General features: G+C 40.8%; 1 protein-coding gene across 23 annotated transcripts in view; it reads left to right on the top strand.

Moving 5' to 3' along the window:
• Positions 1-16851, top strand: part of BRDT (bromodomain testis associated) — a 244221-nt gene that overhangs the window by 139254 nt on the left and 88116 nt on the right. For 22 of the 23 annotated variants that reach the window (XR_004536616.1, XR_004536631.1, XR_004536629.1 and 19 more), the window contains 4 exons: positions 1238-1431; positions 2571-2863; positions 2960-3073; positions 3161-3307. Coding sequence is in view for 2 of the 23 variants with exons in the window: in XM_033916331.1 (XP_033772222.1) it covers positions 1238-1431; positions 2571-2863; positions 2960-3073; positions 3161-3307 (748 nt within the window). In the remaining 21 variants the exon portion in view is untranslated. The remainder of the gene's footprint in view (positions 1-1237; positions 1432-2570; positions 2864-2959; positions 3074-3160; positions 3308-16851) is intronic. The other variant, XR_004536632.1, reaches the window with a different exon arrangement.

Raw genomic sequence — 16851 nt, 5'->3', positions numbered from 1 at the left:
CCACCACTTTCCTTTGCAGAAGCAGCAGTGATATTTCCCTTCCCCTCCAGATCCCTATGAAGTAGTAGCAGCATTTTCCCCCACCCACCCCCCATTCCCTTCTCCCCCCCCCCACTTTCCTTTGCAGAAGCAGCAGCGGTATTTCCCTTCCCCTCCAGGTCCCTTCTGAAGCAGTAGCAGTATTTTCCCCCACCCCCCATTCCCTTCTCTTACCGTGAGCTCCCTGCTCCATTCGGCCCCTCCTCCTTCCCTTCCCGCGGGCTGGCCTGCTGCGACTGAAGTTATTTTTTTCGGTGGCTTTTCCCATGGTGGCTGATCCTCCTGTAAAGAGCAGCCTGCGATGGTGTCCGGCTTTAGCGAACCTCGCAGGCCGCTCTCCAACTCGGTAGCACGTTCCCTCTGACGCGATCCTGTGCGTCAGAGGGAACGTGCTACCGAGGTTGGAGAGCGGCCTGCGAGGTTCACTAAAGCCGGACACCATCGCAGGCTGCTCTTTACAGGAGGATCAGCAGCAGCAGCGGCGGCGGCAGCGGCGAGTTAGGGCGGGAGGTGTGTTCCCTGCTGAGGACGTGGGCAGGGAGAGAGCTTGCCTGGCTTCCATGGTGAGTGAGGGCGGGAGGAGGGGAGTGGCTGGGGACCCGCGCATGCGCATTCCTGCAAAGCCACAGACCTACATCTCACAGAACAGGGATTACAGATCACGCAGGTCAGAGTGCGCATGCGCGGCTAGCGTTTTATTATTTTAGATGATGAAGTCACTAAGCAGGAAAACAGTTTCTAAATATCCAAATTAAACCAATAGCAGGGGTAGTAATTATTGGGGGGGGGTCCTAATTTTGAACAGAGCTAATTATAAATTGACCAGCAAAAGATGAATTTATAATCTTTAATCTGTTTTATAAGTTTGACATGCATGAGTCATGAACCTTGACTTTTAGCTCACTTGCAATTTGATACATAAAAGGGAAATGGGTAACCATTTTAACATCTTAAACAAATATTGTTAAGTATTTATCAACATATTATAAAGATTGGGAAAATGATGAAAAAATCATTTTTGGATATTATATAATAGCAGGGTCAGTAAAGGAGTGTGGCGATTAAGATTTACTTTCATTTGTGGCCTGTGATGTTTTGATCAGATACATCATAAATTGATGTGTGAATCTTTTATGACAAATGTATTAAGAAGAATGCAGAGTTTTGGCTAAAGACCTAAAACATTTTTTTCTGACAGCTCAATTCAGTTCATGCACAGCTGAAAGCTTTGACTGAAGCCTCTTCTTCCAAAACAAAAAAAAAAGAAAAGTCCAAAAAAGAAAAGAAGAAAAAAGACAAACATAAAAAAGAAAAATCTAAAAGAAAAGATGCAAATCAAATTAAAAAGAAGTTTAAACAGAGAGGATCAAAGAATAAGTCTTTCTTGAAAAGGTGTGTTCATAACTATTTTTGGTCAGTTTTACCAGATGTGAACTTTTTAGCCCACTTGAAACCTGCCCCTTTTCTGTTCACTACCATTTAGTCCGAAACTAAGCCACAACAGGGCTTCATTTGCAACTACCAAAGGATTTTCTCAAATTAGATCTCTCTCTCGCTGTCTCTAACTAGCCACCATAAGGACAGCCTGGGCCACAGATCCATAGCTCTATTGGAACCTGGTATAAAAACACCTTCAATGCCAGCCTCAAGTTTTTACTACTTGTGATAAGTTCAGGTTTAATAGCAAGTGATATATTGCAGTTCAAGAGACCATCAGAGCAATTCTTTCCTGCTAGGAGCTATGTATGCTATTGCCACAGCATCTACTTCCTGATAAGAATTATTGCTTAACTAACAAGGGTGGCACAATTGTATTAGACCTACCTAGTATAAGGGGTAATGAATGTACAGTCCCAGCATATCAATAAAAGGAAACAGCTGGGGTGCTTAATTTGTTAGATATAAAAACCACCCTAGTTCTTTCATGATTGACTTTTGGTATACATTTTCTGCTTCAGGAAATCACTTCAAAATAATTTAAGTCAGATGAAAATATCTACAACAGGAAATCACTGAAAAAATCATGTTTGAGTTGGCTACCCACACACCATCCTTTCTTCCTTTTTGGTGGGACCAGTGCCATTGCTGCCACCATTTTTGGTTAAGGAAAGATTGTTAACATAAAATTAAAAAGGCTTCTGAGCTAGGATTCATTGTATGATTTTCTTTTTTAAATTTTCATGTGTTAGCCTCTAAAAATGAATATTCTTAGGGGGGATATTAAAATATTAAACCTTATTGGGGCATGATCATTCCAGTCATCGAAATCTACCCATGTGCATATGGCTGTCCTATGTTTTTGCATACTTAGCACTCGAGAATTGCTCTCAAAACAATCCACTTGAACATCAGACTAGCCTATGTTGTTTTTTTTAGTTTATTTATTGGAATGTATTAACCACCTTTATGAAGAGATTCCCCCAAGGCAGTGTACAGCAGATGTAATTCAACATAAAACCTACAGTTTTGTTAACAGTATAACATTTCGTCCAGTTTACTTTATTTTTTTAACAAAAGTTTAAATATTGCAGTCTACCAAAGAAAAACAAACAGCAGGTCCAATTGGCAAGTATTTCAGATGGTGAAGACAATGCCAAACCTATGAGTTATGATGAAAAGAGACAGTTAAGTTTGGATATAAATAAACTACCTGGAGACAAGCTTGGACGAGTTGTATATATTATACAGTCAAGAGAACCAGCACTGAAAGATTCTAATCCAGATGAGATTGAAATAGATTTTGAAACATTAAAAGCATCAACCCTCAGAGAACTGGAGAGATATGTGATGGCTTCTTTAAGAAAAAGACCAAAAAAATCCAGCTGTGAGTATTATGCTATATATGCATATTAATAGATAACATGCATTACTGTTGGCTTGGCTGTATCTCTCTACTGTATTTTGCTTGTTAACATTATAGCTGAGAAAATCTTCAAGTCCAAAGAAGAACTTCATTCAGAGAAAAAACAGGAGTTGGAAAAAAGATTACAGGATGTCCGTGGACAACTAAACTCTATTAAGAAGTTAAATAAACGTAGGTTTCTGTATGTCTTTTGGTCTTTATTTGTGTCACTGACTATAGATTCTGTTCCTATTTTAACTTTGTTTCCATGTTTTGTAGCAGAACAGAATACTATACCCAAGTCTATTGGAGGACCAAGGCGTTTAAGTGAAAGCAGTAGCAGCAATGGCTCCTCAGATTCAGAAAACAGCACTAGCAGCACCAGCAGTAATTCAAGCTCTTCTGAAAGCAGTGACTCTGACTCAGGTTAGATGCCATCCTTTCTACATAGACCTACAAGCAGCTGCACTTTGCTTTTTGAAATGCCAGGACTGACACCCCTCCTAATAATCTGGAGCTTTATTAGGATGTGCACAATAAGCTTCACCTTAGTCAAGAATGGTATGTAATACCATTTACATGAAAGTGTCTGCCACATAGACATAGGAAAAGTTTTAAACCTTCTTTCACAGGAAAGTCATAGTGATGAAAAGCACTAAAAGATTAAATGTAATGGAGAGGTCAAATGGCAGTTTTAGTAGCAAAACATGTTAAGGTGCCTTCACCATTTTTGAAGTAATGTTCAAACAAAATACTGATTTTTCACTATATGTAATTGCAGGGTTTTTGTAAATGTGTTCTTATTGAAGCATAGTTTGGAATTGTTGGTTATCTATGCAAATGTACAATTTCTTTTGTATTCAAGTTTGTTTACATTGCCTAATAAGCAATAGTAGAGGAGGGTACTTAGCAAGTTACATAAAAAATGTGCAGCATGTTGAAGGAATTCAACCCTGGAAATCCAAAGATCATCACACCATAGTGAAGTGCTCGGAATCAGCAGTGTGCTATGAGACTTACTTACAGAAATATTTTGACTGCCCTTCCTCTTATTGTTCTTTGACAATTAAACCAGAACTGTTAGATATCTGGGCCATGTTTGAGGCATCACAGTATCAGACATAGGATCATAAATATTTTTACAAAGGGGCTATTCATTGGACTATACATTAAAATAGAGCTTTAAAAGGGGGTAGCTATTTTAATCTAGGGTAACAAAATTGACAGAGTTGGGTGGTATCTTAAAGTGCAAACAGTTTGTTGAGGCATGAGCTTTTGAAAACCAGAATCCACTTCATCATATAAAAGCTCATACCTCAATAAATTAGTCTATGAAACCATTTCATTACCTTTGTGTTTAGATAAGCTTTGTGATCAGACTTGACTCAGAAAAAAAAATACTTGGAAATATGAATGCTTAGGATGGCTTCTTACAAGTCTCCCTTACAATGTGTTACAGACTGCAGGCTGAAAGAAATCATACTGGAGGCTTGAATTCAGGGATAAATGTGGTATTTTTAGTCAAATCTATGTAGTATAGAAATAAAGATGCTTGTGATTTCTGTCAGGCTACAGCTTACATAAATGCTTGCTTGGTCCTCGTCATCACTTCGGCAGCTTCCCATAAAATTGGCTACCATACTTCCCATTTTCAACCCTTTATCTTCATTTCTGTTGGTCTATGGTTTTAACTTGTCCATGATGTATACAGTTTCCTCATGAGTTTTTATCATTGTAACTAATTCCTCTTTCACTTTTGATATGTCCTGCCTTTCATGGCCATGTGGTAGTTCATGTATCTTCAGTGTGGATTCAACAAGCAGCACTTTCCTGCTTTTTGCCTTCTTTCAAGGGCTATAAAGTTTCTTAAGAACCATTGTTGTGGGCCCCTAGACCTAGGGTTGACCTTCTTTTACCTTGTTTTTAGGTTTTCTTCCTACAGTAACTAAGAATTCCATGCTATGGCAATTCTAACATATTTCTCTCTATATGTTAGCTACTGGACATTACATGTTATTCCTAGAATTGGCCCTTATCCCTTTCTTTATAATAGTAATTGTGCTTCTTTTTATCCATGCCTTACTCTTTACCTTTCTTTTTCGTTAGCATATATATAGTTTAGCAAGATCAAGTCATAAGACTAGTCTTCATCTTCCTTCTCTCTCACTTAAAAGCAAATGAGTCTCTATAGCAACTATACTGGGCTCAGAAGGAGTCGAGCTTTTATGCTCAGTTCCTGGTAACTGACTGCTTAAAAGAAGCATATTTGCACTGCTCTGTTGTACATGAAAAGTTTTGGTTTCATTTTTGGTAGGCCCAACTTGTCATTTGTGCTATATAATGTTAAAATTAACATTTCACATTCATTGCCTATAAAACTGTAATATTTGAAATCAGAGCGATGGCTCTTGATGCTTCCTCCTCTCAGTTAAATTGGATCAGATTGGACTGGCTTCTAAGTCATTGTCCAGCTTACTTTTGAGTAGTAGCATTGACCATAAAATTTAACGTCTGTGTTGGACATTTGTTTTCTTTCATATGTGTTAATTTGGGCTTAAAATATTGCATGATGTTGTAAATGTAATATTTTTAACCTAGCAATTTATTTTGTGAAATAAATGTGTATTGTATGTCTTCTCCTTATGTTTGAATTTAATAAAGTAAATAAAACAGTGACCTGGGGCCCCCATTGTACTGCACAAAAATATTACTTGTAGTTCTAAATCATTTAGAGGTATAAACCAGAAGATCTAGAAGTGTTTCTTTGAGGACAAGCAGACCTTTACTTTTCACACATGAATGATATCATCTGACAGAGCCCAGTTCAGAAACTACCCAGCATTCTATCACTTTAAGAAGCTTTTGGCAGCATTGCATTACACATGCATAAGTACGTTCCTGTTCGATATAAGTACATGGTTCCAGCACTTCAGTTTTCCACAGAGCAGAGAGGTCAGTGGGGGATTTCCAGCTATCTCACGCTGAATATCCCAGTCTCCAGACTGGCCGGTGACTGGCAATGTTGCATGACATAGCCAGTCACTACAAATATTCAGCATCTCACCAGTTAAGTTCGGTGGCCAAAGACAACCGCCTAAAAGAGTGGTGTATCTTTAGCGATTGAGACTTAGCTGGCTAGCTACTGAATATTCACATAGCCAGCTGTGTTTTGGACAGCCAAAAAATAGACTGGAAATTCAATTCTGGTGACCGAATACTGTACCATCATTGAATGTCTGATATTGCCGCTGACTATGGGAGATAGCCAGTGATCTTCTGAGATCTGAATATAAGCATGATGGACTTTTCTTTTCAGACATTATCTATAATTGAATGATTTGATTTCATACCTTGTATTTTTTCCTCAATGTCACAGAAAACTCCAAGTGATTTAAAATGGTGTTCTAGGTGCAACAAAAGCTCTAACTGTGTTTTCTGTTGCAAAATGCAGAAACATACTCTAAAGCATAGAAAGGCTTTTTTGGCACTTCTAAGACTGATCCATAGGTATTGTGGCCATTTCTCTGGTGGGAATTTGGCTGGAGGAGCTGCATTGGACACTGGGGGTGCACTGGCATCAAGCAGGTCTCCCCCTGCCTTGACATTGGGTAACAATAGGACCTTGTCAGACTGGTCTGCAACAGACCTAAAACTCAGGACACGTCTAGATTCAACATCGTCTTTGTTGACATCAGTGGACCCTGATGTCATGTCAAAGCAAAGAAGTACCAACATTGGTCCTATTCAAAGCACAGGTGCCAGGTACCCTGAGTCATTGGTACCCTGATATCCGAGAAGCAACAATGCCAGGAGAGGAGGAAGTCCCCACCAGAGGAACAATCCTTTGTTGTCTTTTTAAAATTATCTTGAACCATTTCATTTCATTTGGAATTGAGGAGGCGCCTGGGACTGATAGTTTTGGATGTCCTCCCCTAAGGAGGCTGTGACAATGCCCACTCATGACATCCTGCAGCAAGCACAGATGAAGAATTGGGAGACCCCTTTCTTTGTGCAGCCAGTTTCTAAGAAGGTGGACTCTGTACATAGAGTCCAAATGGCTCCCAGATTCAAGAATCCTCAGGTGCCTCATCATTTCATGGTGGTTGAATCCACTCTCCAAAAGAACCAAGTGTTCTAGAACCCCAAGAGCAGGATGCTAGGACCTTGTAGTCTTTTAGGAGAAAGGTTTTTTTCAAGCCTCTATGCTTGAATCTTCATAAAGGTCTATCAGCTCTACATGATAATTTACTTGTGGGACTTGATGTTCGTTGTGTCGGGGTTTGATGATTCTCTCCTGGCAAATAAGGTTGCAAAATGCCGCAAGCTAGTAATCAAGTAGGAGTGCCAAAAGCACTGGGCCCAGGCAATCTATGATGCTTTGTTCGGCATCTAGGCTTTCCGCATTTGTCAGACCTAGAACCAACTGTTTAAGAAGCTAGCGGATGTTCCCTGATGAGGAGACAATCTTGGAGTGAGGGGAGGAGCATGGTGGAGGAGGGCACTGGCCTCTTCAAAAAGAAAACTGATGCCATGAAAACCCTTTCTTGTCATACTCCTTCTGCAACCTCCAATTCTCAGAGATATTTAGACAGGAACCAGATGAGGCTCTACTACTCTCAAAGCTGTAGTTATACTCTTCTAGCCTGACCTTCCCAGCAGTCCCAAGGGGCCAACTCCAAACCTCGGCAGCAGAAACCCCAGAAGTCCCAGTCTGTTCTCTAGCCAAAGCAGGGAACAAGCTTTTGACAGCTCCAGGAGAGTATAGCTACAGTAAAAGTGATTGTTCCAGATCTGCTGGTGGGGGAGAGGGTCAGTTTTCCCCATCAAAGATGGCACTTTGTAACTTCCAACTGGTGGGCTCTCAAAATAGTCTGGAGGTGTTATGCCCTCATTTGTCATCAAATTCCTCCAAAGTGTCCACTAAGGATGTCTTATAGCTCTCAGCATTGGGCAGTTCTTGCAGAGGAACTCTTCTCCCTTCTAAAGGCTTATCCTGTCAAACTCATCCCAATAGGGGAAAAAGGGAAGGTATTCTATTCCAAGTACTTCCTAGCACTCAAAAAGATGAGGAAGGAGGGGGGGATTTCAACCCATCCTAGACCTAAGAGCTTTGAACAAATACCTGGTCAAAGTAAGGTTCATAACATAACAATCAGCTTGTATACTGCAGGACCGTAAAGTACTATATGGTTAACAAACGATTACAAATAACATATACAATTAAATGAATTAGGAATTATGTAACCAGGAGAATAAAGCTGAACAAGACAAATTGCTAAAATATAATATCCACGGATATAGAAGCTAGTTACCCAAATATTTAGAAAACAAATATATCTTTAGATGTCTCCTAAATTCCACATAGTCCAAACAGAACCTTAAAACAAAATCAACCAAATTTAAACTTCATACACACCTCCATCGGCAACCAATGCAGCTTCCGATAAAATGGTGTTCCATGATCATACTTCTTTAACCCCTGGGCACCCTCCTTCTTGTGATTCAGGCAAATGATTGGCTGAACTTAAAAGACGCTTACATCAAGCTCTTGGACCTTTAACTAATTTGGAACTCTCTAAAGAATTTCAGAGGTTGGCTGATGAACCAAATTGTTCTCATCCAAACAGACAATTAGGTTTCCATGTACTATGTCAACAAGAAGGGTGATACGAGCTTCTACCCCTTGTATCAGGAAGCAGTTGGGATGTGGCAAAGGGCCACCAGCCCTTGCATAGTGCTCTGATCCACTTACCTACCAGGGAGTGACAACAATCTGGCAGACAGCCTGAGCAAGGTGATGCAACCACATGAGTGGTCTTTCATTATGATCTTCCAAGAGTGCTGAATGTTTTTGTCACTTATCTCAACAGCAAGGTTCCCTCACTACTAATCCAGACTCAGATCACATAGTAGGCCAGCATTGGATGCCTTTCTCTTTGATTGGAGGGGGATGACTTTCTGAAACTCAAGCAGGACCAAGGAACCATGATTCTCATTGCGCTTTACTGGCCAACAGATCTAGTTTCCTCCTCTTCTGGAATTATTCTCTGAAGATTCTTGGAGATCGAAGTGTTGGAGCTACCCCCTCCTAACAAAAGGTGTCGTCTACATCCAAGACTCCAGTCCATGGCCCTCACAGCCTGGATGTTTAGAGCATAGAATTTACATCCTTCAACTTTCTCAGGGTGTCTTCAAGATCCTGTTGGCTTCCAAGAAAGACTTGATCAAGAGGTGTTATGGTTTTAAGTGGAAGAGGGTTGCCTCTCTTGCACAACACAAAAATTGCTTGAGTACCTTCTAAACTTCTCTGAGCCTGGTTTGATGACCAGCTCTGTAAGGGTTCACCTCCATGCAACTAGTGCTTACCATCACTATGTAGGAGGTAAGCCCATTCCTTTTCAACCTCTAGTTCGATTCATGAGAGGTTTATTGTTGACAAAGCCCAGAATTCACTCACTCAGCTGATGAAAGCTCTTTTTGAGCTTCTTGATTCCTGTCATCTGAAGTACCTGACCCGAAGTCGTATTTTTGGTAGCAGTCACTTCAGCTTGCAGAGTCCGTGAGCTGAAGTTCCTAGTAGCTGATTCACCGTATACAAAGTTTCACCATAACAGAATAATTCTCCACATGCATCCTAAGTTCCTTCCTAAGGTAATATTGGAATTCCATCTTAACCAGTCAATTGTCCTTTCAACATTTTTTTTTCAAAATCTCATGCACATCCTGGTGAAAACACACAGCATACCTTGGACTATAAGTGAGCCTTAGTCTTCTGGCTGGAGCGGACTGAAACCCATGACAGTCCATCCTGAATTTTGTTTCTTTTCACCCAAATAGGAAGGGAGCAGTCATTGGTAAACACACTCTCACATATGCCCAGGCTAGACTGACTCTGTAAGGTCATGTCACAGCTCACAATATTAGAGACATGGCTGCGCTTGTAGCTCACTTGAGATAATTTTCTATTGAAGAGATTTGCAAACTACAATGTACACATTCACATTTAATTAAGCCCACATTCATATTTTATTATTGCCTTGAACAGAATATCTGACACAACTGTCAGTTCGGTCAGACAGTTCTGCAGAATTTATTTGGTGCCTAGAATCCATCTCCACCCTCCTTGATCCATTTTTATTCTGCACCCTCACAAAATTACTTTCTGTAACTTAAGGTTGATTGGTTTCTAATTGGCCTTACCATTGCAAGTCCCTAATGTTCTTGATTTGTTGTTTTCAGTGATCCTGGAGCTAGGGACTTCCATTTATGAGAAACAATGTTTTTTGTTTGTCCTCTGAGAAATCAAAGTTTCTCACATGTTTCAGGAGTTTTCCAGGGACAGCTGGACATGAATTTGCACTCCCTTCCCACTTCCCATAGGAGCATTGCTATTGTACTGCTGATCCTGCATGCACACTTTGGTGTGATGCTGCTAAAGGCTTTTAAAAATGATAGAGTATCGGGTAGTGTCTGTACCGGGCTCTGTAGGAGGACATCACCCATATGTTAGAATATATGTCTTGCTGTACTCAGAGAACACCTGCTACAGGTAAGTAACTTTGCTTTCTTTAAAACATTATGGTAAGAAAGGGAAGTTTTCAAACATGATGGTTCCATAATTTCCATTTTCCATAGCACTCAGCCATATATGCTGTTATTGGTGAAAACTGTCATTTCTTTTGGTTCTGAATATGTTAAAATAATTAAGTTGCAAAGATTCTTTTCATTGTTTTATATAATCTGATGCCATTGCCCAATTGTCATACCACATTTAACAATGAAATGTATGAAAACTTCCAGGCAGGCAAAAAGATAGATGTAAAGCAACAAAAACTTGCAAAGAATGTAAACATCAAACAACCAGTTCTCTTGTATAAACCTTGAACTCTTAAAGGGTTTTGATTCATAAAGATTCCTATAATCATGCTTGTTGTAGAAGGCAGCATTGATTTTACTGTTGATTGGATTGCATAATGATACACTTTTATGTAATGATATATTTACAGTAAAATTGGGGTACCATTTTCCTATTACATTTGAACTGTTAAATGTAATGCATTTTTGGATATGGAACCTACATTTTGGTGCACAGTTATAAATAAGTGGCTCAATTATACAATATATTAAATTTCATTAGGTTTGATATGATTAAAGTGGAAGAGTTGATCCGATCTTGAATCATGTATGTCCCAAAGAAGCAGTGATGAGTAGCAGCAGCAAGGTTAATAAGCAGCTTCTGTTTAAGAGGTTGGGTTGCTGTGTGACATATGGAAACAACAGATGGTGATGGATCTGTTCAGCAGCTTCAGACATATCTTGAGGTTAACATCCAGCAGCAAATACTGCCACTCAAAAATCAATTATATGGTGGAATGATAATTTTGAGTTGTGCAGGAAATATGAGCAGCTGTATTTATTATTAATAATGGAAAATGAATTCTACCTGGGCACAAGAAAGAGCTTTCACCTGCTCTATCCCCCCCCAAAAAAAAATAAAAATAAAATAAAATCTGATATACAGTTGGAAGTATTGGGTCTAGGTTTCCATTGCTTAATATATCAGACTGCTTAAATCTTAAATTCTTACAGAATGTGTCATTCCTATTCATGCTTATAAGATCTCCATCATAGGGTTGGTCTAGGTCAGTGGTCTCAAACGCAAACCCTTTGCAGGGCCACATTTTGGATTTGTAGGTACTTGGAGGGCCTCAGAAAAAATAGTTAATGTCTTATTAAAGAAATGACAATTTTGCATGAGGTAAAACTCTTTATAGTTTAAAAATCTTTCCTTTTGGCTAAGTCTTAATATTGTCATTTATAGCTAAAGAGACATATGATCAAGAAACTGTTTTATTTTACTTTTGTAGTTATGATAAACATACCGAGGGCCTCAAAATAGTACCTGGTGGGTCGGGCTGCTTGTGGCCCCTGGGCCACAAGTTTGAGACCACTGATCTAGGTTGTGTGACATCTTAACACATTTATCCAGTTTCAGTTTTGCCCAATTGTTAGATCCAGTTTCTCTAGAAATGATGGTACTATAAGTCCATAGAGGAAACAAGCAAACCCAGAACTAGATCAGTCTTTTAGGGATTGATCTGGGTCACATGACGAACCTTTAAAAAGACCTGAAATTGTCCTTATAAGAACAATTGTATTTTATTTCCAGACTAGTCTTTAAGCCCGTTACATTAACGAGTGCTAGAATAGATGAGTCTGTCTGTCTTTCTTTTTGTCTCTCTCTCTCTCCTTGGCTGCTGTCTGTCTGTTTTTCTGTCTCTCCTTGGCTGCTGTCTGTATGTCTGTCTGTCTCTTTTTCTCTCTCTCTCGTTGACTGCTGTCTGTCTGTCTCTCTGTCTCTCCTTGGCTGCTGTCTGTGTGTCTTTATGTCTTTTTCCTCTCTTGTTGGCCGCTGTCTGTCTGTCCTTCTGTCTCTTTCTCTCCTTGGCCGCTGTCTGTGTGTCTTTCTTTTTCTCTCAGCTGCTGTCTGTCTTTCTCTCTCTCCCCTTGGCCACTGTCTGTGTGTCTTTCTGTCTCTTTCTTTCTCTCTCTCTTTCCTTGGCCGCTGTCTGTGTGTTTTTCTGTCTCTTTCTCTCTCTCCTTGGCTGCTGTCTGTCTTTCTGTCTCTTTCCCTCCCTCCCCCTCCCCCCCGCAGCAGCACCACCAGCCTCCAGCACAAATAAACAAATGCTCATCCCCGACCCGCCCAACAAACAAATTCAGAGATAAGGGGTGTTGGTTCGGCGCCGGGCAGGCAGAGAGTGCGGCTCCCGTGAGCTGCAACGATGCTCTGACCCAGAAGGGAGAGTGGAGGCAGAGGAGAAGGCCGTGCGATCAGGGAGCGGCAGTGGTTGTGGCCTTCCCTTCCCTAGCTCCGTAGCTCGGTTGCTGCCACCTCCTTCTCTCCCCGATGTCAGCCCCGAACGTGCGCACGCGCCGCATCCTTTAACATTCTGCAGGCCACGGAGCTATAGACGCACGGAGCCACGAAAATTGAAGTGCGCATTCGCGCTAAGGGAATTATTATAGTGGATATTTACTAGACCACCATTTTCAAACCTCTGCAGGCAAGTGCAATGTGCACAACTAATTTTATCCACAGAATTTGCATCTCCTTTTCCATGAGAATCACACCTAGGCTAAGGCACATAGGCCCCTATTTTCTAAAATATGTTAAACCTCTGTGGTAATTTTAGGGATAGTTGGGGAAGACAGCAATGCTGCTGATCTGGGGCATTTGTCTCTACCACATATTAATGATGCATGTGGTAGTAAAGGATGCAATTAACTATACATAAATGTAGTCAACTGTTCCCTTATTATGTTAATAGTATAATGCATTTACTAGTTCAATAGGGATGGTATGCTGAACCATAGGGTTATCTGTGCTTGCGAGCATACTGCAAAAGATGTCAATCACAGCTTTTCAACTCCTCCTGGCAGGTGTATCCATCGGGGACCTGTACAATCAACCTACTGAGGATTTGTGGAGCTCAGGGTTGCGGGCCCTCAGTATTTGCTCGCTTCCTTGACTTGATCAGGAGCTTGAGCACAGGCAGTTAGGCATCAATAGCAGTCCTTTGGAACCCTTGCACTGCCACTTGCAGCTTCACCTCCCCCCTCTTTTTTTCTGCGGCGTGCGTCACGGCCCAGAGAGAATCGAAGGTTCAGGCCGAATAAGGTCCAACTAGCAACCTGAAGATCTTGGCGTAGCAAGTAACTGGTGGCTTGAGGCAGAGAACCCCTCCAGACCCAGTTACACTTTAAAGGAGTTGAAACAGGCTGTAGCACCATTTCCCCAGGACATGGTCTGTGAGTACAGGTTGTGACAGCCTATGGGGAAAATTTTTTTTGGAGGGGGGGTCTTGAAAACTGTGTTTTGACTGTTTTTGCAGTTAGGTCTTTGGTCCCCTTCCTCTAAAATCCTAGTTATAATTCTTTTTTCCATGGGACTCTGAGGGTCTATCGGACAGACTTGGGGGACAAGGGGTCAGATTTAATTCTTTTACTCATACTGTCCCAAAGTGAGGCTTCCATGGTGGAAGAAGCAGCCTCTCATTGGAGGACCAGGAGGCAATATCGGCCATATGAGACCAGGGAAAAGGACCTCTCTGTTCATCGACTAAGTCCTCTGCATTGTTCAAGATCATTACTGAGTCCCTTCGAGAACTAAAGATAGACCCTCTGCAAACCCCTTGTTTTCAGTGTTCTCTTCTGAGTGGGATTCGGACTCAACCAACATCTTTTCTGTGACACCCAGACATGAGGATCCTAGTCATAGAGCCCTGGAAGACCTCCAAAGTCTTCCTGAAGGTGGCTAAAACCATGACTATTTATTTTTTTATTTTGTTTTCTACCCCTGTTATCCCCAAAGAACTCAGAACGGGTTACAGGTAGTAAAATGAGGAAGATATCACCTGAGAGATATTGTTGCAAAGTGACAGGTTGCTGTCAAGGAGTATTCCTAGGCTGTGCATTTGATATTTTGCAGTTATGGTAGACAAGTCCCAGCGCAGTGTTCTTTGCGGATCCAAAGGAGTTCCGTCTTGGAGGTGTTTAGTTGTAGTTTGTTGAAAGACATCCAGTTTCTGATATCCGAGAGACAATTTAGGAGTTTTGTGATCTGGGCGTTGTAGGTTTCTCCTAGTGGTAGTCATCCGCGAAGGGAACCTGTCACCAGGAGTGGGATCCCTAGGATAGTAGACATAGGGGTGGGTCAGTAGAGTGGGCAGACTTGATGGGCTATGGCCCTTATCTGCTGTCATCTTCTATGTTTCTATGTATTTGATATTTGCAGCTATATCTAGGACAGGTCTAACATAGAGATTGAATAATAAGGGGGATAGCAGAGCCCCCTGCAAAACACCGTATTTAATCAGTTTCAGTTTTGATAGCGCATCATTGAGCTGAACACATTGGGATCTGTTATTCAGGAAGGAGGCAAACCATCTTAGTGCGGTGTCTTGGATTCCAATTTCAGAAAGCTGTTCAATAGTGTCGAATAGTGTCAATCATGTCAATAGAGGATGGTCAATAGTGTTGAACGCCGCACTGAGATCCAGCAGCACCAGAAGGACATCATTACCCTTGTCCATGAGTTTCCAGCAGTCGTCGATGATATTGAGAAAGACAGTTTCAGTACTGTGGAATTTCTTGAATCCAAATTGGAAGACAGATAGAGCTCCTTGTTTGTCGATAAAGAAGTGCATTTAAACATAAGAACATAAGAATAGTGTTACTGGGTCAGACCAATGGTCCATCAAGCCCAGTAGCCTGTTCTCACGGTGGCCAATCCAAGTCACTAGTACTTAGCCAAAACCCAAAGAGTAGCAACATTCCATGCTACCAATCCAGGGCAAGCAGCGGCTTCCCCATGTTTTTCTCAATAATAGACTATGGACTTTTCCTCCATGAAAGTGTCCAAACCCTTTTTAAAATTTGCTACGCTATCCGCTCTTACCACAGCCTCTTGCAACACGTTCCAGAGCTTAACTATTCTCTGAGTGAAAAAATATTTCCTCCTGTTGGTTTTAAATGTATTTCCCTGTAACTTCGAGTATCCCCTAATCTTTGTAATTTTTGACAGAGTGAAAAATTGATCCACTTGTACCCGTTCTGCTCCATTCAGGATTTTGTAGACTTCAATCATATCTCCCCTTAGCCATGTCTTTTCCAAGCTGAAGAGCCCTAACCTTTTTAGTCTTTTCTCATTTGAGAGGACTTCCATCCCTTTTATCATCTTGGTTGCTCTTTTTTTAACCTTTTCTAGTACAGCTATATCTTTCTTCAGAGAAGGAGACCAAAATTGCATGCAATACTCCAGGTGAGAGCACACCATGGAGTGATACAGAGGCATTATAACATTATTAGTCTTATTAACCATCCCTTTTTTAATAATTCCTAGCATCTTGTTTGCTTTTTTGGCCACTACCGCACATTAAGCGGAAGGCATATTGTCTACAATGACACCCAGATCCTTTTCTTGAGTGTTGACCCCCAAGGTGGTTCCTAGCATCCGATAACTATGATTTGGATTATTCTTTCCAATGTGCATCACTTTGCATTTGTTCATATTAAATTTCATTTGCCACTTGGATGCCCAGTCTTCCAATTTCCTAAGGTCTGCTTGCAATTTTCACAATCTGCATACATTTTAACAACTTTGAACAGTTTAGTGCCATATGCAAATTTAATCGTCCCAAATTTCAGATCATTTATAAATAAGTTAAAGAGCACCGGTCCCAATACAGATCCCTGCGGCACTCCACTGTTTACTCTCTTCCATTGAAAAAAATGACCATTTAACATCTATTTTCTATCCGATAACCAATTTCTAATCCACAGCTGAACTTTGCCACTTATCCCAGGCTCTTTATTTTTCTCAGGAGCCTCTCATGAAGAACTTTGGCAAAAGTTTTCTGAAAATCTAGATATACTACATCAACTGACTCACCTTTAACCACATGTTTATTCACACCTTCAAAGAAGTCAAGCAAATTGGTGAGGCAAGATCTCCCTCAACTGAATCCATGCTGACTCTTGTCTCTTTAAATCATATTTGTCTACGTGTTCCACAATTTTATTTTTTATAATTGTTTCCACCATTTTGTCCAGCACTGAAGTGAGGCTTACCTGTCTGTAATTTTCAGGTTCTCCCTGGGAACCCTTTTAAAAATCGACATAACATTGGCTACCCTCCAATCTTCAGGTACTACAGACGATTTTAGTGATAAGTTACAGATCACTAACAGCAGGTCAGCAATTTCATGTTTGAGTTCGTTTAGTGCCCTGGAATGTATACCATCTGGTCCAGGTGATTTATCACTTTTTAACTTGTCGATTTGGCTTAGTACATCTTCCACATTTACCAAGATTTCTTTCAGTTCCTCTGCATCATCACCCTTGAAAATCATTTCTGGATCAGGTGGATCTCTTACATCTTCTTCCGTAAAGACTGAAGCAAAGAATTC

The sequence above is a fragment of the Geotrypetes seraphini genome, chromosome 12 (genome assembly GCF_902459505.1).
Source record: "Geotrypetes seraphini chromosome 12, aGeoSer1.1, whole genome shotgun sequence".
NCBI classification, from domain to species: Eukaryota; Metazoa; Chordata; class Amphibia; order Gymnophiona; family Dermophiidae; genus Geotrypetes; species Geotrypetes seraphini.
This window is presented reverse-complemented; position numbering and strand designations above follow the sequence as displayed.